The sequence below is a fragment of the Akebia trifoliata genome, chromosome 5, assembly GCF_017979445.1.
Source record: "Akebia trifoliata isolate Shusen 1 chromosome 5, ASM1797944v1, whole genome shotgun sequence".
In the NCBI taxonomy this organism is placed as follows: Eukaryota; Viridiplantae; Streptophyta; class Magnoliopsida; order Ranunculales; family Lardizabalaceae; genus Akebia; species Akebia trifoliata.
Genome location: NC_141379.1, coordinates 6823452 through 6845242, shown reverse-complemented (window position 1 = coordinate 6845242; position 21791 = coordinate 6823452). Strand labels below are relative to the sequence as shown.

Here is a 21791-nt window from a genome sequence, read left to right as displayed (position 1 = left end):
AGGACAGGAACCCCCCCCCCCCCCGGGGGGGATTAGTTACCTATTAGCAGGACCTCTTTAGAGAGACCTTTAAGAGTGCAAAATCGTAAGTTTACACTCGCTTAATTTGGGGCCCATGTAAGGACCTTTGAACTTGCATTCTTGATATATCAAGTATGGGCTTACAGCTTGTTTCCCTAACAGAGTAGGTCGGAACTTGACTCTATTCGTAATAGCGGTTTGGTCTGGTGAGGGAAGGGTTCCCCCCTCCCACTCTTATCCCTTAGAAGGAACGTTACAACCTTAACCCCGGGGGTGGGGGGCGTCATGACTCTCCCACGGCAGACACCGAACTACTCTATTTCTTGCTCTTAACTAAAAGAGCTAAAGCAACCAACTCAAGGAAGTCCGAAAAGATCAACTCAAGATTCCAGCTTATAATTCAAGACTTCGATAGAAATTGGAGTCGTGCTAAATTTTCTATATAAAAAAACTCAAATACACTCAACTGACGTTGAATGTGCATAGAACCATAGGTTTTCTTCCTCGAGGTACTCAGTTAAAAAAATCTATGGTTCTGTGTAATTTCATGTCAGTTGAGTGTATTTGAGTTTTTTTTTTTGGAGTCAGTTTGTATCATTTTAGAAATTTTATGAAGTAAGATATTTTCATTTTTACCTTAAATCGAGACCACGAGTCCAATATACCATGCCACGACACAACACCTCAATGAGGACACTCGTCAGCTTCATAGATGAGTGTTTAGAAAAAGCCCCAAGGAGCAAAGGTTTTGAGAGCATGGTTTTGAAGCCCCAAAACGGGACTCTACATCGAATTGAGTCAAGTGGTAAACTTGACTAGGCCGAATAAATTTAAAAAAAGCATGATCTAAAATGCCCTTATCTTGTACCTCTGACCAAATGTTCATGACTTTACTCCCTAAAACCAGTCATCTTCAACTCTAAGATCTGTCTTCCCTCAAATCTTTGCGATTCGCGAATAAGATAGGATAGAAGATGAGGTTAAATTGTAAGAGCTTGAAGATGATGGGCTTCTCATAAGAATATCAAGAGTTTTCTACTAGAGGTTAGAACGTTGGAATTGAATAAGTTTAAGAGCTTGAAGATGAATTTATCAATAGAAAAATTAAGATTTTTCTTCGTGATGTTGAAGTCCATAGATTGAAAGAGGTTGAATAGGTTAACAAGCTTAAAGAAGATTTATTATTATTTTTTTTTTGGAGAAAAATCAAGGGTTTTTCGAAAACAAAGTTTTTAAGTTGACTCAACAACTTGATTCCTATCGAGGTTCCATGACTGAGTCATCTTAAAATCCAAGCCAACCAAGTCAAGCTGACTTCGTTGAGTCTGAAGTCAACTCAAGCGTTTAAAACTATGTTTGAGAGTGAAAATACATTTTGCAAATGTTTCATTTACGTAATATTTTTTCACCATTTATTATTAGAAAAATGCTCAAGTAACATTAAAATGACATTGTTTCACACATTGCTGACGTAGATGTAGGCACATCAAGATTCGAGTGAGAAGCGTATATGATTCTATGCACACCAATGTGTAAAATGATGTCAATTTCAATGTTAATCCAACACAAGACTTATTATTACATTAAAACGATGTCAATTTCAATGTTAGTCCAACACAAGACTTATTATTACATTAAAACACAAGACTTATTATTACATTAAAATTGACATTGATTCTCACATTGCTGATGTGGAAGTGCACACATAACTATAAATGCTTCTCACTCGTCTGCAATGTGAGAATCGATGTCAATTTTAATGTTACTTCAGCATTTTCCTAGTATTATTATTATTAATTTTAAAGGTAACGTAGATATAGCTTTCCACATTTTGGTAAATATTTGAAAGACCCCTGGGAATGATCAAATTGATGGCATACCCCTTGACCGTGGTCCTCTACAATTGAATGACAGAAACTGAGAGAAATACCCGCATCTTCAAGTTCAACCATCTGCCCCTGTAAGCCACGAACAGCACAACAGGTCTTCAAAAATCAGATTTTGTTATCCCTTCCAATTCTGAACACTATTCTTTGGCGAATTTGAAGATCCCATTCCACAACCAACAGCCATAAGAGCCTCGCCGGCACCAATCCCCCATCCAACCTCATCAACACCTAACTTGGCTTAAAATCAATCTCTTCCACATGCCTTCCCTACCACAATATCAAATAAGAAAGAGGGGGGGGGGGGGGGGGGGGGGGGGGGGAGGATCTCCTTCCCGCAACCCTCTAGAGCTCCTACAGTAATCTGTTGGGTAACCATTAATCAAGATAGAGAAAGCCAGAGAAGAGATACATTTGGAAATCCAATTGAACCATCTAGATCCAAAATCCATACTACTTGAACATATATTTCACAAAATCCCAATAAACATGATCTTCGGTGTTTTCCAAAAATTAATCTTGCAAACCATGTCAAGGCTCTTAGATCTCATTCTTAAATCAATCAAAAATTATTTATGATATCTGGAGTCAGGAATGCCACAATCATGTAAAGACTTCATTTTATAAAACTTTATTCAATTTTTCATTTGTGGACATTTATGGGACAAGAACAGTACCCAGGTAACAAGGGTTAGGCACAAAGCATCCAAGGAAATGAGGCATTCAAACAAAGCCAGAGGTTAGAACCCCCTTTCAGCTATTCATGTCAACCTTAAGTGAATCCCCCACAATGTAACATGTCGGAAAAAGCTTCAAATGGCGTACCTTTGAAGATTCATTCTTTCAATACCCAAGATTCAGTTGTTGGTAAAACAAAAACATAGCCAAATACAAGTGCAGATATGACAAGTTACTACCAACAATTGCCAGATTATACTAAGTTTTAATTCCATTTTTTCTTTTTTACATGGTGAGATTGATAGAAGTGCATAAGCTTCTAGTTTAAAGGAAACAGCAGATGTCATAAAAGGAAAAGAAGATTATATCTACACTTACAATGGATTTCAGCCAATTGTTTGGTCCTTCCTCCTCCACGATATGTTCTCTTCAGTCTCTCCGTTTCTACAAGAAACCATTTCCCACTCCATTTCATCCCATTTTAACATTAAGGTTTCCCTTTCAGCCTTGTCTCTGGATCTCTTTGCTTTCTCTATTCCTTCAACACGAGCGGCATGCTTCTTTCCAGAAACATGCTGACCAAATGAAATTTTGCATGGACACGGGACATTACACAGTTTGCACCACAGTGGCTTTTTCGCATTATCTATTTTATTTGGGCTTTCCACAAACTCTTCTAGTTTGGCCTTGTGTTTACTACTTTCACCGTGCTGCTTGAAATTAGCAGGACTTGAGCAGGACACCTGGCAGACTTTGTAGAATAGGTTGACTGATTGGTTTTGAAGGGGTTGGCAACTGTGAGTTTGTTGCGATTGTGGAAAATGGTTCACACTGCTGGCGGATGCTTTTCTCTTCATTCCCGATCGACTTGAACTTGGAGTCTGAACTAGCCCCCGAATAAGAAAAATGATAGTCACAAACATGAAGAGAAAGAAGTGAGATGCAAAATGTCCACTCAACACAATGCATAATCATCAAGTATATTGATCAAGAAACAAAAGCATAGAAAAATAACAGTGGACCCCTTCAACACTTGATTTTTTTTTTCTAGAGCTTCTATTGCCACACCAAATTTTCCTAATGCCACCCCAAGATGTGTGCTAATTCTTCGTGATTTGCATAGGAATTAGGGTGGCGTTAGCAAAAGTTGGTGTGGCAATTGAATCTCTCTTTTTTTCAGTAATGTCAACCCGGGGGTTCATTATATAATGGACCATTTTCTGTTTTCTTCTTTTCTTAAATTATTCAGACCATCAGCCCAGTTCAAAATCTAACAATATAGATTTTAAGGGATATGTATGGCTGGGTTTTAAAACTGCAACCCCAAGATCAACTCAGCCCTCCCCATGTGTCTGCCCCTATCATTTATATATATATATGGGTGGCGTTCTTTTGACAAAATCCTAGACAACATTCTAGACAAAGCATTTTGTCTTATACGGGCTAAAAATTTCAGAATGGGCTGATTTTTTGTGAGGGATGATCTCTATGATGAGAAAATCTTCCTCACAAAAAATCAGCTAATTCTGAAATTTCTAACCCTAGTTTATAAGATGAAGAATCGTGAGCCATCAATTTTTACTGTTAGTTTGTAACCACTTTTCATGGGATTAGAAGTTTTAGACTTGGTTGATTTTTTGTGAGGATGATTTATTGACTATAGAGATCTTTCTCACAAAAAATCAGTCCATTCCGAAATTTTTTAACCATATAAGACAAAAACTTTGTCTAGAATGGTGTCTAGGATTTTGTCAAAAGAACGTATATATATAGGGTCCCGTTCAGCAACAAACATTTTGGCAAAACATTTTTCAAAACATGGGTTAGAGGTTTTGGAATGGGCTGATTTTTGGTGAGGATGATCTCTACGGTGAGGAGATCATCCTCACCAAAAATCAGTCCATTCCAAAACTTCTAGCCCCAGTTTACAAGTTGAAAAATCGTGGACCGTCCATTTTTTGTAAACCATTTTTGATGGGGTTAGAAGTTTCGGGATGGACTGATTTTTGGTGATGATGATCTCCTCACCGTAGAGATCATCCTCACCAAAAATCAGCCCATTCCAAAACCTCTAACCCATGTTTTGAAAAATGTTTTGCCAAAATGTTTGTTGCTGAACATTTCCCATATATATATATATATATATATAGGGCAGCGTTATTACGACCCCTATTACGACTCACATTGCGACACACCGTTTTGTCTTATATGGGCAAAAATGTTTGGAATAGGCTGATTTTTTGTGAGGATGATCTCTGTGATGAGGGGATCATCCTGGCAAAAAATCATCCCATTCCAAAACTTCTAACCCCATCAAAATTGATTTACAAAAATTGGACGGTCTAGGAGTTTCATAATGAGCTGATTTTTGGCAAAGATGATCTCCTCACCATAGAGATCATCCTCACAAAAAATCAGCCCATTCCAAACATTTTTGCCCATATAAGACAAAACGGTGTGTCGCAATGTGAGTCGTAATAGGGGTATACGGAACGTGACCCATATATATATACATACACACACACACACACACACACACACACACATATATATATATATATGTGTGTGTGTGTGTGTGTGTGTGTGTGTGTGTGTGTGTGTGTCAGTGTTTGTAACAAAAAGCTGTGAAACCATTCTGCAACCTCATTAGCTTACCTTAGAATGAACATGTTTATATAAAGAACATCAAGACACAGGAAGACATAATGTTCAAAACATTCAAGGAAGATTCCAATTTTATGTCATAATTATTATTGAATCATGCTTTTGATTTCAAAAACGTTCAGCAAAAAATTTAGATTGTTTTAGTCTTTGTTGATCAAATAAATGCCAGGTCCATCCTTACATGCAAAATGCATACATCATTTGGGGCTCCGATTTGTATTAAAAAAAAAAAAAAAAAGCCAGAGTAGTTCCAGGTGTAAGGAATCAATAAGGATCAGATGCACAAACCCCTAGAAACCTGATACGCCAACAAAACCGTATGGTGTATTTTCATAGGTTGGGATAATATTTTATACTATTTGTATGATTGTATCATGTTATGTGTATAATATGGAAAGAATACATTCAAATAAGTTGATATCCATCAAAATCGTATAAAAAAAAGTAAATATAAGTTAAAAAAATATTTGAATAAATTGATTTAGTGTTGGTATACGTCCAAAACGTAAACATAACAAGCAGTCGCTCTGATACACGAATTCTTAGATAAAGGAATGTCTTTGTAATATAGGGCTCCACTATGCCTATGCAAACCGAGTTAATTATCCTTCAAAAAGAGAAGATAATATTTAACATATGAAACATAAATACTAAAGATTATGCAAGTGAATGTAAGAATAGATGTCCCAGGTGTCTTCGTATAGGCCTATGTGTGATCTGTGCTTACAGTTGTGAAGCACCTAATGATCTCTAAAGTAACCTACTCTTCAATGGAGATATTGAAGACAAATTCAGGTGTTATATAGATCCCGTTAACAATAACAATGCTTCCGATGAAACTAGGTTTCACGTCATCAATTCACTTGCCCAAAAATTGTTGGAAGGTACCTTTATTGAAGAGTATAGTGGTATTGACTTCACATTGCTGCAAGGCCAAAAAAATCATTTAAAAGGAGTAATTTTGAATTATTTTGGTTTATGGGGTCCTTATATAGTTTTATATTTTTTTTTTAATAATACCATGAAACGATAGGATCTAATGGAACAATCCAAGACTTGGATTGCTCCAATGGTTAGGCATTTGAAAAAGAACTAGCACGTAAGAAGGAAGATGAAGCTCATGGATATCATCTGAGTTTGTATCTCCATGGAGAGTCTTGAAACTCCTCTTTTGCGAGGTCTAAAAGAGTAGATGTTCGCTGACGCAGATTTAGGTAACAAGTTTCACGTATCGAGGAGTCTGAACTAGCAGCATCGATCCATGGTTGAGGAGCCTTGAGATGACACTTCGTAGTGGTTGAATAGTCCTACCACCCATGATTTAAAATCTTGTTTCGGTTTCTTCAAAAACCGAAACATACAGAAACATTCCATACATTCAAAACATTAAAATACCCTTTTAAAGAAAGTCTTTCACAAAAGACTGTGGTCAAGGGGTGTATTATCAGTTTGAAAACAGAGGAAGAATAGTCCACTAGTGCCTCTTTTTGTGAGAGAAGATATTATAGACCCACCCTTCTAACAAGAAAAGGAAGTTATTAAGAAGAACCCAACTCATTTGGAACAAGGAAAGAAATGAAGAGCAAATATCTCGGGAGAAGGAGCAATGAATAAGAGTATGATCCACGGATTCCTCATCTCTCAAACAAAAGGGGTAACAATTGGGGGTGATCCACTCACAGGAGATCAAATGGCCTAAAGTGAGAATCCTCCCTAAGGAGGCAAGTCAAATGAAGAAGGATATTTTAGAAGGATCAAGTAGTGACTAAATGACAGAAGCAGGATAAAAAATAGTCAACAAGTGCCTCTTTTTGTGAGAAAAGATATTATAGACCTACCCTTCTAACAATGAAAGGAAGTTATTAGAAAGAACCCAACTCATTTGGAATAAGGAAAGAAATGAAGATCAAAAACCTCAGGAGAATGAGCAATAAATAAGAGTATGATCCACGGATTCCCAATCTCTAATACAAAGAGGGCAACAATTAAGGGTGATCCACTCACAGGAGATCAAATTGTCTAAAATGAGAATCCTCCCTAAGGAGGCAAGTCAAATGAAAAAGGATATTTTAAAAGGAACAAGTGGCGACCAAATGACAGAAGTAGGATAAAAAATAGCAAATCTAGGATGAAGAGCTTTGTAATAAAATCGAATAGTGAATCTTTTATCTTTAGCCATAACCCACTCCTTCTTATCCTGATCACTCTCCCTAACTTGGACCTCATTAAAAAGGTTAAGAAGAGATGTCACCTCCTTCAACCCCCTATCATTGAAATTTCTCCTACATTTGATGATTTTTTTTTTAGATGGCACTCCTTTTGTAATGATTAGTGTTGTTTTTCTTTTTTGTAGCTTTTCTTTGAGGCTCTCTCGGTCTCTTTGTTTCTTGTATTCCCTCTTTGATCAATATATTATACTTTAAAAAAAAAAAAAGTGTTCTCATTACGAATCAGGCAATGTCCTATCGAGCAATTTCTCTTTAAGGAACAAGGGTATTGAGATGATAGAGCCGAATTCCCACACCACCTATCTTCCCAAAACCGAACACCATTCCTTGAAGCCACCCTAAAGCTGATCTCTTTCTCAAAAGCACTAGCCCCCTTAAGAATCCCCGTCTACACACTACAAACATACGTCCCTTTTGCCTCTCCAATACACCAACCGAACAATTTTTCTCCATACTTTATACGCACAACCCTCCTCAACAAGCTTTCCCTCTCTTCATCAATCCTCCATAACCATTTACCCAAGAGAGATCTAAAAACTTTGTGGAGGTTTTATCGTAAGCTTCTATTTCACAGACTCCTCTCACTCTAGGTTTTCCATCTCTAGCTCTCTCCATAGCTCTCAAGACAGATTTGCATGTAAACTCTCTCTCTCTCTCTCTCTCTCTCTCTCACACAGACTCCATTTACCCTTGCAACCAAAATTCCAAGTGAATCACTCACAAATACTATAGTACTCTTCTAGAGGTTTCTTACCTCCGAGAAAATGCACATGCTACCCACTAGTCTTTACTAAAAGTTAATTACTTTGTTATCGATAAAAAAAAAGTTAATTACTTTGTTCTAAAGTTTTAAAAAATAAATTATTGAATCCATGAATCATATTTTCAGGGTTTGCCAAATCCAACATTCCGCGTTTAATGTCAGATTCTAACACAATTAACCATAGTAATGCAACATAGGCAAATATAAGAACACAACCCAAGCTTCAAAACAATTAACGAATTCAATTTACGATGCTTAAATATAAAAATTAAGAAAGAGAGTTCTACGGAAAAAAAAAAAGAACAAAAAGGTTGAGTCTGGTATAAATTGCTCACATTGCGTTGCTTAGAATTTAGGAGTAATGCAACATAATAACAAAATCATGTAAAGAGAAACATTTTAACTTTTACAAGTGATGTCATGCAAAAGGCAATAATTTTCACCTGGGAATGAGTAGAGGCTTCCTTAATCTTAATGTCACCACTGGGTTTCGGCTGCAATTTCTCCATCTTCAATCGGTAGGCTAGCTCTCTTTTTATTGCAAACTCCACAGCCATAACATTATCCCTCGTTGTCTCATTAGCCATTTCATTATCTACAATAGTAGGGCAATATGATTGGATTTCACACATATGCTCTTTCGCAATTTCACACAACCATAAGCCCAAATATCCTAAAATGAAAGGTAGCTAAAAATAGAGAGATTCTATTGTCACACCAACTTTTACTTATAACACACCGATCCTCTTTAAATTATGGGATTTTTCCCAAAACGTGCACTACTTATGTCCAAATTCCGGTTTCAGTACACTGTTCATTTTCATTCACAAAACATGCATTTTGAGCGAATTCATCACTTTTATAATCAATGAATTCGCTGGTACATCTATGAATTCATAGGTATTAAAAGTGACGAACCCACAAGTTCATAGGTTATAAAAATGACAAATGCATGTTTTAGGAATTAAAATGAACAGTTTACTGAACTCAGATATTCAGCAAATGGAGATTCACCTTTCAATTATACCAATGCTTGTATTCGAGTGGTGTGTTATAAGTAAAAATCGGTGCATTAATAGACTCTAAATCATGAAGACTCCAAATAACAGTCTTATAACCCTAGTTCTCATTCAGCACTTCAATTAGTAATTAAAACCCTAATTCTCATTCAGCAAAATTCACATAAAAGTATATCGATTTGTAAAATGGCAAAATATCAATTTGACCACAGAATCACAGAAAAGGGATGATTTTGAACTATCAAACACAATAGATTTGGATCACAAATACATAGAAATTTCAGAAATTAGGGTTCCAAACACAAGAATTAAAGAAAGCAAGTAAATTATAATATAATCAAGTGAAACAAAAAGATAATCAATTCTAAACAACTTCAAATCACTTGTTTTACATGTATGGATAGAGGTAGAAAACCCAGAAAAATATGAACGAATCGAGCAACTAGGGTTGCAAGGATTAAGCCGTGTTGTTACCTGGTTCCATCGATAAGCTTGAACCAGTACCATCCCCATCTCCACAATCCTCCCAGAAATCTACTGGCACCATGAATTGAAGCTCGAGAAGCTCAGTCTCAAACTTCTCGAACAGAGAGAGAGAGACGTTACTGCTGTGGCGTAACCTTGTCCAATCTTAGATAAAGTAAGATTAATGTTACTAACTTAGTAGATTTGCTAAGTGTGTATTTGGTACACGTCTGAAGTCCACCTTTAAAATTCAGAGTCAAGAAGTTTTATTTTCGTTTGTTTTAATTCAAATTTTAGACTTTAGAATCAAAATTTAAAAATTTTGAACCAGTGATGAACGGATGCTGAATTTTTTATTTATTCATAAAATATCTTCTTCAAAATCTTAATTTTTATCACTTATCATTTTTTTATATGAATCTTAAAATCCTTATTTTTAATTTTTCTAATTTTTCTTTCTTTTCTACCTCTTCTTTCTCTACAACAATATTATCAAAGTCTCTTTCCTTTCTTTTGTTTCTTGTTCGAAAACTCTATATTTTTATACGAAACTTAAAACCTTATATTTTTCAACTAGAAAATAAATGATAGTTTATTGTTTGAGTATTACCTTGTTAAAATATAAATTCTCAAGTATGAATTTAATTTGAAAATAATACTTTTAAAGTATTTAATTTGTTAAAAATCGAAATTAAATGTGTAGATATTTTCATTATATATAATATGTTATGTTTTTCGATTAACAATTTATTAAATTACAAAAGGGTAATATTGTCAAAATGGTCATTATGTTTTAAAATTATATTTATAATTAGAATCTTTTAAAATGATAAACAAACAACTTTTTCAAAATAAGATTTCAGATTCCAAAAAATAAAATTTAGACTTCAAACTTCAAACTTCAGAAGTTTTACTAACTTAGTAAGGATTTCACCCTTACTATTAACTAAGGGTCTTTGGACCCACTTGTGACATCTAAACACATGATTCAATGTTTTAAAGTTAATATAGAATAAAATTCTATGGACTTTGAAAAAAAAAATTTAATCATTGAATTTTAATTCTAAACTTTGGAGTTAGGTGGAAGTTCAGTAGCTATCCATTTTCAAAACCTTGGATGGAGCTTAAAAGATATATATTTTTGGGAAAAAAATTATTAGATATGAGTTTGCCGATGAAATCTAGAGGGTTGTGGTTTTGGATTGCTAATGTGATAATTCATTTAAGCAAATACTCTTAGTAAGGTTTAAAATCTTTAGGGTAATTATTTCTCATTTTGTTAATTCTGAAGAAAAAAATATTTTCCACCATTACATTTTAATTTTAAATCTGGCAATTCGATAGTTGTTTATTTTCAAATTCTGGGATAAAGTTTAAAAATAACATTTTCTTTTATCAGAGTTTTTCATGAAATCAAAAGTGTGGACTTTGGTGTTGGATTGCTAATGTTGTAATCCATTTGATTGAGCTCAATGACCAGTCATGAGATTTAAATTCTATATTAGTAAAATAAGTGTTTTCCTTTTAGATAGGGATCGACTAGTTGCACATCTATTAGTACTAGTTGCACTCCACCACTTATAAACATTTCTTTTACTCTATAAACTATATAAAGTATAAATTAAAGACTCCAACTAGCCTTACTAAGTTAATAAGGACTTGACCCTCACTAAGATTGTATTTGAGTTGAAAGAAGTGGAAAGAAGAGAAACTCATTAAGAGAAGAGAAGAGAAGATAAGAGAAACTCAATTTCTCTTCACCATGTTTGGATTGATAGGAGAGAACTGGGACAATTTTGAAATTTTAAAATATCTTAAAAGAGATCTAGGGGCAGAGTTGGCATTATTAAATATTTTAAAAGGGCCCTCTCCATTTCTCTCATCTTCTTTCCACTTTTGAAGAGAAAGAAAACTCATTTTTTTCTCTCAAATTCTTTTCTCTTCTCTCCCCTCTTAACGATCCAAACATGAGAAATTGAGAGAAACTCATTTATTTTATCTTCTCTCCATTTCTCTCAATTCAAACACAACTTGAGGAACCTTGGGCTCATCTTATAGTATACAAGACCATGATCTAATGCTTCGGGGGTGTAGAGGACAAGATTCTATGAACACCGAAAAATAATTCAAAAAAAGAAAAAAAAAATACTAATAATTTTCACAATTGAAATTTAATTTTAAAATTGGGAATTATGTGGAAGTTCAGTAACTGTCTATTTTCAAAACCCTGAATCCAGCTTAAAGGATTTTTTTTAATCTGAATTTTTCCATGAAATCTAGTGGATTGTAGTGTTGGATTCCCAATGTGGTAATCCATTTGAGAAAAACAACCCTAAGTGAGGCTTAAAATCTTTACAAAGTTAGTAAGAAAAATGTTTTTCTAAACTAAATATTGCACTTCTTCTTAAAAATTAGAGAAGAATCATTACACCATATTTTCATAACTCTAGATTCAATTTTAAAAAAAAAAAAAAAAAGACAAAAGTTAAGTAATTTGCTTTAGGTAATTAGAATGCAATTGGTACTAGGTGATATGCAACTAGTCCATTAGGGCCTGAAGCTCAAGTTGTTGATGGTTTGATTTTGATTTGGACCCAAAGCACTTGGAACCCAAACTTATTAAATTGGGATGTTTTTACTGTTAGGTACCCAAGAATGGCATTCCAACAAAATATAAGAGAGCTCTAATACATTAAGAGAAAGTCAATTAAAATTAATTAGATTAATTACAATTTTAACTATAAAATAAATATTTAAATTTAAGGTTATAAATGAACAAGAGGAGTCCATAAAACCTTGGACCCAATGAGAAATCAAGGGCCTGTTTGGATACCAGGAGCAGAACTACTCTTCCAAAGAACAGAAGCTGAAGTACTCTATGGAGGAGCTGGAAAAGTAATTCTGTGCAGAAATGGCGTTTGGCAATCAACTCTATGAAGTACTGGCAGAAGTACTTTTGTGCTGAAAGTCTGTTTGGGAACCATACTGACTTCTCATGACTTCTAGAAAAAAGACCAGAATACCCTTATATTATACCAGTTACTGTTTTTTATCTTTTAGTGTCATAATATGCCTTCAAACTATATTGTTTTTGACATTTTAACTATAAATATTAATATAATATAATATAATAAATATTAATATATATAATATAATATAATAAATATTAATATAATATAATATAATATTTTAAATATTAAATATTAATATAATATGTTTAAATCCATTATACTTAAAATTTTAAAAAAAATTTGACTGACTATTTTTGACATAATATTTTAAAAAAAAAATTGACAGACTGTCTTTTAGTGTCATAATATGCCTTCAAACTATATTATTTTTTACATTTTAACTATAAATATTAATATAATATAATATAATAAATATTATTATAATATAATATAATATTTTAAATATTAAATATTAATATAATGTGTTTAAATCCATTATACTCAAAATTTTAAAAAAAAATTGACAGACTGTCTTTTAGTGTCATAATATGCCTTCAAACTATATTATTTTTGGCATTTTAACTATAAATATTAATATAATATAATATTTTAAATATTAAATATTAATATAATGTGTTTAACTATAAATATTAATATAATATAATATAATAAATATTAATATAATATAATATAATATTTTAAATATTAAATATTAATATAATGTGTTTAAATCCATTATACTCAAAATTAAAAAAAAATAATTTAATATTAATAAATGTTTCTTTTGTTTGATTTAAGGGCAAATGAATTAGAAATATTTTCATAGAAAATTAATAAAGTTAGGGGTATTTTGGTAAAACGAACCGTTAGATTTTGACTCCCCGCAAGAAGAGTTTTGAGAAATAGGTTTTCTTGACTTCTTCATAAAGAGTAATTTCTTGCTCTTGCGCGGAGTAACTCTTCGAGGGAGTAGTTCATACAAACGCATCCAAACGACTTCTAACTCCCCGCAAGAGTCAGAAGTAGCCAAGGAGTCCTATCCAAATCCCTACCAAATTATTTGGTGTCCTTTGACACCATGGCCAGTGCAAAATATTTGCAAATGCAAATCATTTTCAAAAATGTATTTGGTAACACAATGTATTTGCTAATGATTTACGGCTAAAAAAGTACTGCAAATCATTTGAGTCCTACCTATGTGTATCAAAATTACCAAAATACCCATATTAAGAAAATTGATCAAACTACAAAAATACTCCAAATACTTTGTAAGTAGATATGCACATAAATTTATGAAAACACCCCCTCATCAAAGAAACTTTTAAATTATAAAAAAGAATCGTGATAATCTAACTATCCCATGTGACAAACTCAATCGACTACACTGACGTGATAAGTTCGGAAATCGTAGATCTGTACTACTCGAGATATACGATTGCACTTCCCCATTTAAAAAATGTGTATTTCGAGGAAATAATGCATCTCGAGGAGTGCACATTTATGACTCCCAAACCTATTACATCAAGTAGTGGATTGAATATGCCACATGGGATAGTCAGATTATCACGACTCTTATAAAAATATACTTGTAACATCCATTTGAATTCACACATCTCCTCATTACGTTTACTTACATATAAAATTACAAATACACCCCTCATCAATTTTATTACAAAATATCCCACATCATGGGGTATTTTGGAGAATATTGAAAAAACAATTTACGTAATGTTTACGAGGTTCCTACCTTCCCCTCTTTAATATTCCATTGTTGTGCCAACAACTTCATAAAGATTCGAAGGGACCTTTTTTTTTTTTCTTCCAAGGATGAAATGTCAAAAGAGACATTAGGTGACGTTGAAAAAGGTGTGCAAGTCTAAAAAGGCGGATATATCATTAAGGAGGTGTTTGGATTGGATTGTTCAAATCATATAATAGAAATTGGTTTTCAGAATCTAAAATCTCATTTCGTATACACTACTTCTAGCAATGGATTTTAGAATTTAAAAACCAAAATCTCCATTTATTGTTTCTATAGTTGTGATATCAAATATTAGATACCTAAGCACAAACATATCATTTCAGCTCAAAAAATATATAGATGCAAAATAACAATAAATGGGTCACGTTGATTCTGATTTTTAAGCAGATTTTTTCCTGATTTGGAAGAATCACTTTTATAAAATGAACCAAACATCCCCTAAGAGAAGCAAAGAAGAAGATTATGGAATTCCTTAACGGCAAAACTTCATCATTTCTTCTTTAAAACAATGAATGTTGAATGATTTTGTGTACAAGAAGAATCATAAAACAGGGAAAAAAAATTTGTATACATATATGTGTATAAACTATGGAAATACATGAATTAGGGACCATTTTGAGCCCATAATCCAAACAACCTAATCACAATTATGAGGAAGAAAAAGAAAAAGACCCATAACCATTACTATCGACGTGTTGAGATACCCTAATCAGTGACGCTAGCACCTGTTTCATATTTGGCCTCACCTGTGGTGTTTCCGTAGTACACCATAGCCCAATCTTTAGTAACTCACACATCTCGTCTGCCCCCTCAGCGAGCCCAAGTTGAAGAACTACAACTGGAGCTAATCGGCTCAATCCTTGTCGTCCATCTCCGATAACCCGTCTGGCCCACTCCAACAAACACTCTTCCCCACCATCCACAGCTCTCCTCCCCGTCGCCAACTCCATTACTAGTACTCCAAAGCTGTACACATCACCCTTTGTCGTTGCTTGCCATGTGTGCCCATACTCAGGTGCTACATACCCGATAGTTCCAGCCACTATCGTGCTCACATGGCTTTCTCCTGCACCCACAACCCTAGCCAAACCGAAATCTGTCACATGTGCAATCCCTTCCCTATCCAACAATACATTGCTAGCCTTGACATCTCTGTGTACAATGGCTGGATAGCATTCGTGATGAAGAAACACCAAGGCTCGTGCCACACCTATCGCCACCTCAATACGTCTCTTCCATGTCAATCTTGTTCGATCCGACAAAAGATCCTCCAAGCTTCCACCTTCCATGTACTCGTACACCAATAGTTTTTCCGATCCAAAAAGACACCAACCATAAAGAGTTACAAGATTTGGGTGTGGCCACCCGATTCCGCTACCACTCAAAACCTCCATTTCAGCCCGAAACTCTCTCTCCCCTTCAACGCCTTCTCTTTGTAGCTTTTTCACCGCTACTTCTCTTCCATCAGGCAATAAACCTTGGTACACCGTTCCAAATCCACCCTTGCCTATAATCCTCTCATCTGAAAAATTCCTTGTAGCCTTCAATATATCGGTATAAGTAAATGCTGTTTTATCCAAACGGATGACCTTAATACCATCAGATGTAAAGGGTGATGACGAGCTGGAACTTGATGCCATGTCATGCCGGTACTTAGTGTCTTCTAACAGAAATTCTGGTGTGTCTTGTGGATGTTTAGCGAGAATGCACACTATAAATGACACAATTCCACATACTGAGAAAGCTAAAATTAGGACTAAGAACACCAAAAATGCAGCCGTGCTTGTCGGCTTTTTTCTTGTCTTTCGATCAGGTCTAAAGTTTTGTGATGAGCTTGTTTCATTTCTGCTCTTAAAAGCTGGAACATATAAGAATGGGTCCCCAAGGAAGGAATCATTATCGAACGTTGCTAGTTGTCCCGTAATTGGAATTACACCAGAGATGAACCGATTGTAAGAGACGTTGAACTTGTTTAGATCAGTCAAGTTGTTTAAACTTGTAGGAAACACACCAGAGAAGTTATTGAAAGACAAATCGAGATTCTGTAAGCACTTAATTCGACCAAGGTCTGATGGAATTTCACCTGAAAACCCATTGTAAGAGACATTGAGGACAACGAGTGGCAACAATCCAATTTCTTGAGGTAATTCACCTGAGAAATTATTGACTCCTAAATGGAGAAGACTTAAGTTCTGCATTTGACCGATCTCTCGGGGAAGTTCACCCGATAACTGATTTCCCGAGAGCTGAAGATAGCCAGAGATTTGTAGTGTTCGGACTGTTGAACCACCGATACAAAGTTGGAAAACTCCATACCCTTTGAGCAACCGATCCCAAGTACTTCTACAACTCTTCCTCGTAAAGAGCTCATATACAAAGCTGAAAGGTGGATAGTTCTCTGGAAGCCACCGCGTCATTGTCAAACACTCCCCAGAACCTGCATTGAGTTCTTTACTCTGTCTATTGAACTCGAAAGTTGGAGAAACATTTCTTCCAATATTCGACAATTGAGGAGGGATTTTTCCTGATAATTGGTTGTTAGCGAGGTTTAACCACAATAGGCTTCTGCAATTTCCAATCTCCGGTGGAATTTCTCCAGTGAGAGAATTATTCGCGAGCATTAACCATAAGAGAGAACTTAATTTCCCAATTGTCGGAGGTATAGTTCCCATTAGATTATTGAAGGACAGATCAAGTGCTTGGAGACGAGTGAAGTTTCCAAATTCAAGAGGTATAATTCCTGAGAATTGATTATAAGCAAGTATCAAGAACTTCAAACTCGGCATTTCAGAGATTTCAATGGGTAATGGACCTGATAAATTATTGAAGCTAAGGTCCAATCGACTAACATTTTGTAATTTTAGGATTCCCGAAGAATGTATCCCTCCTGTGTATGAATTTCCATGTAACACAAGAAATTTCACTTGCATGAATTTCCCGAATATTTCCTGAATATCTCCTCCGAATCCATTCTTGCTCATGTCGAAGAACACCAATTTACTACAATTCAAAAGTGATTCAGGAATCTCACTTGAGAAATTATTGCTTCCTAGTAACAATACCTCGAGATTCGAAAGTGTTCCAATCTCAGCAGGAACTAAACCAGTGAAATTGTTTTTCCATAGAATTAAAGATACCAAACCTCTGCAATTCGCAACTTCTCTTGGAACTTCTCCATAGAAATGATTCTCCGATAAATCTAGAACCTCAAGAATGCAATTTCCGGTGAAGATGAACGATGAGATTTCTCCACCAAGATTATTCTCCGAGACTGAGAATTCCTGTAGCCTCGCGAAGCCTAACCACAATTCTCCACTGAAATTGTTTGAGCTGAGATCAAGATACTGCAGCGCCCAGCATTCATCAAAGCAATTATCAATTCTTCCAGTGAAATTGTTCTCGGAGATGTTCAGAGTAATCAACTTGTTGCAGATTGCAGGGAAATTCGATTGAATTTCTCCCTGGAGTCGATTAATGGACAGATCAAGTGTCTCAAGATTGTTTAGTCCAGTCAAATTCAGCTCTCCTTCAAGTAAATTGTGAGATAGATTAAGGTACTTGAGCTTACTGCATCGATTCAAATCAGAAGGAATTTCACCTCCGATTGTGTTGTTGGAGAGATCTAATTCGGAAAGTTCAGTTAGAGCAGAGAAATTTCCAAATAATTTTCCAGACATGTTGCAATCAAAGAGACTGATTCTAGTAACTCTTCCATTGGTACAAGAGATTTCTGGCCAATCACAAGGAGATGAACTCTGATCATTCCATGTTTTATATCGGCCTTGATTCACTTTATTCTGATCTTTAAGGAAGGATTTGAGCTGGAGAAGAACTTCTTTATCTGTCTCAAGAGAGTTTCCAGAGACAATCTGACCTAAAATGCAGAAAATTATAAGAAGATTTATATGAGATTGAGAAGAGGATCAAAGTCACTGAAAGATTCTGAAAATTCAATTTAAGAACTTGAAAATTAGAAAATTTTCCAGTTTAAAAACTTAAATGAGAATTTTACAAAAACTATAAGAAGATTTAGATTGAGAAGAGCTTCAAAATCACAGAAAGATATGTGAAAATCCAATTTAAGAACGTGAAAAATTGAAAAAAAAAATTCAGTTTAAAATTTTAAGTGAGAATTTTACAGAAAACCATAAGAAGAATTATATTAGATTGAGAAGAGCTTCAAAAGCCTTGAAAGATTCTGAAAATTCAATTTTAAGAACATGAAACATTAGAAAAAAATTCAGTTTATAATTTTAAATGAGATTTTTACAGAAAATTATAAGAAGATTTATATGAGATTGAGAAGAGCTTCAAAATCACTTAAAGATTCTGAAAATTCAATATTAAGAACATGAAACATTAGAAAAATAATTCAGTTTGCAGTTTTAAATGAGAATTTTACTGAAAATTATAAAAAAGATTTATATGAGATTAAGATGAGCTTCAAAATCAATGAAAGATTCTGAAAATTCAATTTTAAGAACATGAAACATAAGAAAAAAAATTCAGTTTGAAATTTTAAATGAGAATTTACAGAAAATTATAAGAAGATTTATATAAGATTAAGATTAGCTTCAAAATCACTGAATGATTCTGAAAATTCAATTTTAAGACCATGAACCTTAGAAAATTTTCCAGTTTAAAAATTTAAGTGAGAATTTCACAGAAAATTATAAGAAGATTTATATGAGATTGAGATGAGATTCAAAGTCACAGAAAGATTCATAAAATTCAATTTAAGAACACGAACACCAGAAAATTTTCTGGCGCGGAGAAGTTGGATCTAAGACTAATGAGAATTGAGAAAGTTTGATCTCTTAATCAAACAAAAAAAAATCCAAAAAAATCTTCAAATTTACAAAGAGAGGGAAATCAAAATCTTCAAACAAAGACAAAACTGTTACGAAAAATCTAAAAAAAAAAAAAACAATTAAATTTAAAATTAAAACAACCACAAACACAAAAACTAAGAGAGATTGAGAGAGGAAGAGAGAATCAGATTATTACCTGTAATCAGAATTAAGAAAACAATTAAGGAAAATCGGCAAGAATCGATTTCTCCTTCCGACATGATTTAATTCTTCTTATAATTAATGTTGGATCAGTTCTTCCAACTCTGAGTTTCATAGAGATTCTAAAAAATGGAATGTCGTTTAAGCATTTAGAGTTGTAGCTGCAGAGCACATAAAAAAAGAAAGAAAGAAAGAAAACTTGGAACAAATCTTCGTCGTTTCTTTTCTTTCTTTGTCATTTAAAATTTTTTTATTTGGATTTTTTATTGTTAATTTAGTAATTTATAATATATGTAATAATATATTATTATTAATATTAAAATTGTAATCTGGTTAACCGTTCTTTGGTAGGAAGGCTTATGTTGAGAAGTTTCAGTCTTTGACAGAGTCAATGAAAACTCAATTGACTCCATTTTTGTGTTTTTTATAAAAATATTTTTTTTATTGATTTAAATGTTTATAAAGAATTAACTCTATATTATACGGTTTTTGTGTTAATAAAATAGAAAGAAGGTATTGGCATCCAAGTTTTATTTAATACACTCAAATTAAAAATAAAGAAAATAAGTGAACGATTGAGAATGAGTTAAAGTTGGAGTGCCACTAGAAACTCTCTCTCTCTCTCTCTTCTTTTCAATTTTTTTCTAGATTTCTACTTTTTGTGTTTAGGATTCTTTATAAGCCTAATCATAATTACAAACAATGGTTAAAAGTATTTAAGTGAGCACTATAATGTTTTCTAATGTTGAGATTATAATTTGAGCCAAACCTTTGTAATGTTTGAAAAGTCTATTTTAATCTTTATTGAGGTATGATAAATAATTTTAGAGATTGCGGTGTAATAAGTACAAGTTGGAGTGTCAATGACAATTCTAAAAGAATAATATATAATAATTTACATATAAATATAAGATTAATGTTGGAGTGACCTCAGTATGGGACACATAGGAGACATCTTAATGTGATGACGTGCGTATATTCGTAGATGCGTTTTCTTCGAGATACAAGTAAAACGCATTTACGGGCATGTACGCGCCATCACGTCAAGGTGTCCCCCCCGTTGAGGACACTCCAGCACGACTCTAAATATAATACTAAATAAATTTAAAATGATTTTCTGACTCCCTCAACATCCTAAGGCGTCGAGACAAGAAGACACTTGTTTTAATATTGAGTCGTGATTTTCTGACTCCCTCCTTTGACATACTCCCCCTCTACTCTTCCAATGTGGCATGGGATAGAACTGAAGATTTTATTTTCTTGAAATGCACAATTGCACATCCCCATAAACCTACGAAGTTGTTTATCTCGATGAAGCAAATCTACGATTCTGGCACATGCCACATGGGGTGGGGGGGTTGCTTTACAATATTTTTAGTTGTATTGGTCAAGGTGTCGTCTCACACTACGTGGACAAAGTGAAGTTTGTTTGATAGGACTATGTCGCGTATATAGACTTCACTCCATTTGGCACAAAGGTAGAAAATACACATTTAAAAATTTTGCCTGAAATAATGATATAAATTACTTAACTATAAAATAAGAAAGAAACAAATAAGTAAAAATTGATAATCTAAGTAATCAAATTATTCAAAATCTTCATTATCATCATCGCCGTGTTTAAAAAACTTCCCAATGTATGTAAAATTCATTATTAGTTATTTTATATTAAATCTTAAAGTCACCACAATTAATCTTCATCTTCAGCTCATCCTTTTTCAAATCAACTAGTCTAATATGTATGATATTATTCTCCTTATTATATATAATCTTTATTTGCATAATTTCAAATGTTATCTAGTTTTTGCTTTAGTGTTGATGAATTATGTGAATGGCATGAGATATGAATAAAATGAACTTCTGAGAATGAGTTTGAGAGAATAATTAAAAAACCTTACAAAGTTCCTTTACAAATCAGGAACACTTGACCACTCCTACACATGATTACATACATTTTAAATTAGCACAGAACAAATATAAAATTAAGAGTAAAAGAATATATGTTTTTCTCTTCTTCTTTTTTTTTTTACAGTTTTTTTTTTTTAAACTTTTAAATAAAAAATAAAAAATAAAAAAATTATAACAAATTAGTGAATTACCGCCTAAGTGTTGTGATTTGTGGAGACTAATAGTACTGGTCAACAAGGAAGTACTATAAATTAAGCCACGCTTTCACGTTGGTCGAATTAAAATGATTTTATGTAAAAACCTAGTTAGGTTTCCTCAGGTATTTATATTTCTTATTTTGATGAAAATGTGTAATCTGTAACTACAAATTTTCTATTCATAGTGGAATCGGTGTGATCCGTGGACATACTTCAATCTAGAGGGAATCACGTAGA

At 33.7% G+C, this 21791-nt stretch overlaps 2 protein-coding genes across 2 annotated transcripts; both read right to left on the bottom strand.

Annotated features, from left to right (window-relative positions):
- Nucleotides 1-2708: 2708 nt before the first annotated feature.
- LOC147401314 (uncharacterized) lies at nucleotides 2709-9992 on the bottom strand. The gene is made up of 3 exons (XM_086442539.1): nucleotides 9734-9992; nucleotides 8684-8835; nucleotides 2709-3466 (listed from the first exon to the last, which is right to left on the bottom strand). Exons 1-3 carry the CDS (start codon nucleotides 9804-9806, stop codon nucleotides 2972-2974), a joined length of 720 nt encoding a protein of 239 aa, XP_086298665.1. The 5' UTR covers nucleotides 9807-9992; the 3' UTR covers nucleotides 2709-2971.
- Nucleotides 9993-14897: 4905 nt separating this feature from the next.
- LOC147401313 (putative LRR receptor-like serine/threonine-protein kinase At1g74360) lies at nucleotides 14898-19675 on the bottom strand. The gene is made up of 2 exons (XM_086442536.1): nucleotides 19445-19675; nucleotides 14898-18311 (listed from the first exon to the last, which is right to left on the bottom strand). The coding sequence occupies exons 1-2, from the start codon at nucleotides 19506-19508 to the stop codon at nucleotides 15085-15087; spliced, it is 3291 nt and encodes a 1096-aa protein (XP_086298662.1). The 5' UTR covers nucleotides 19509-19675; the 3' UTR covers nucleotides 14898-15084.
- Nucleotides 19676-21791: the final 2116 nt, after the last annotated feature.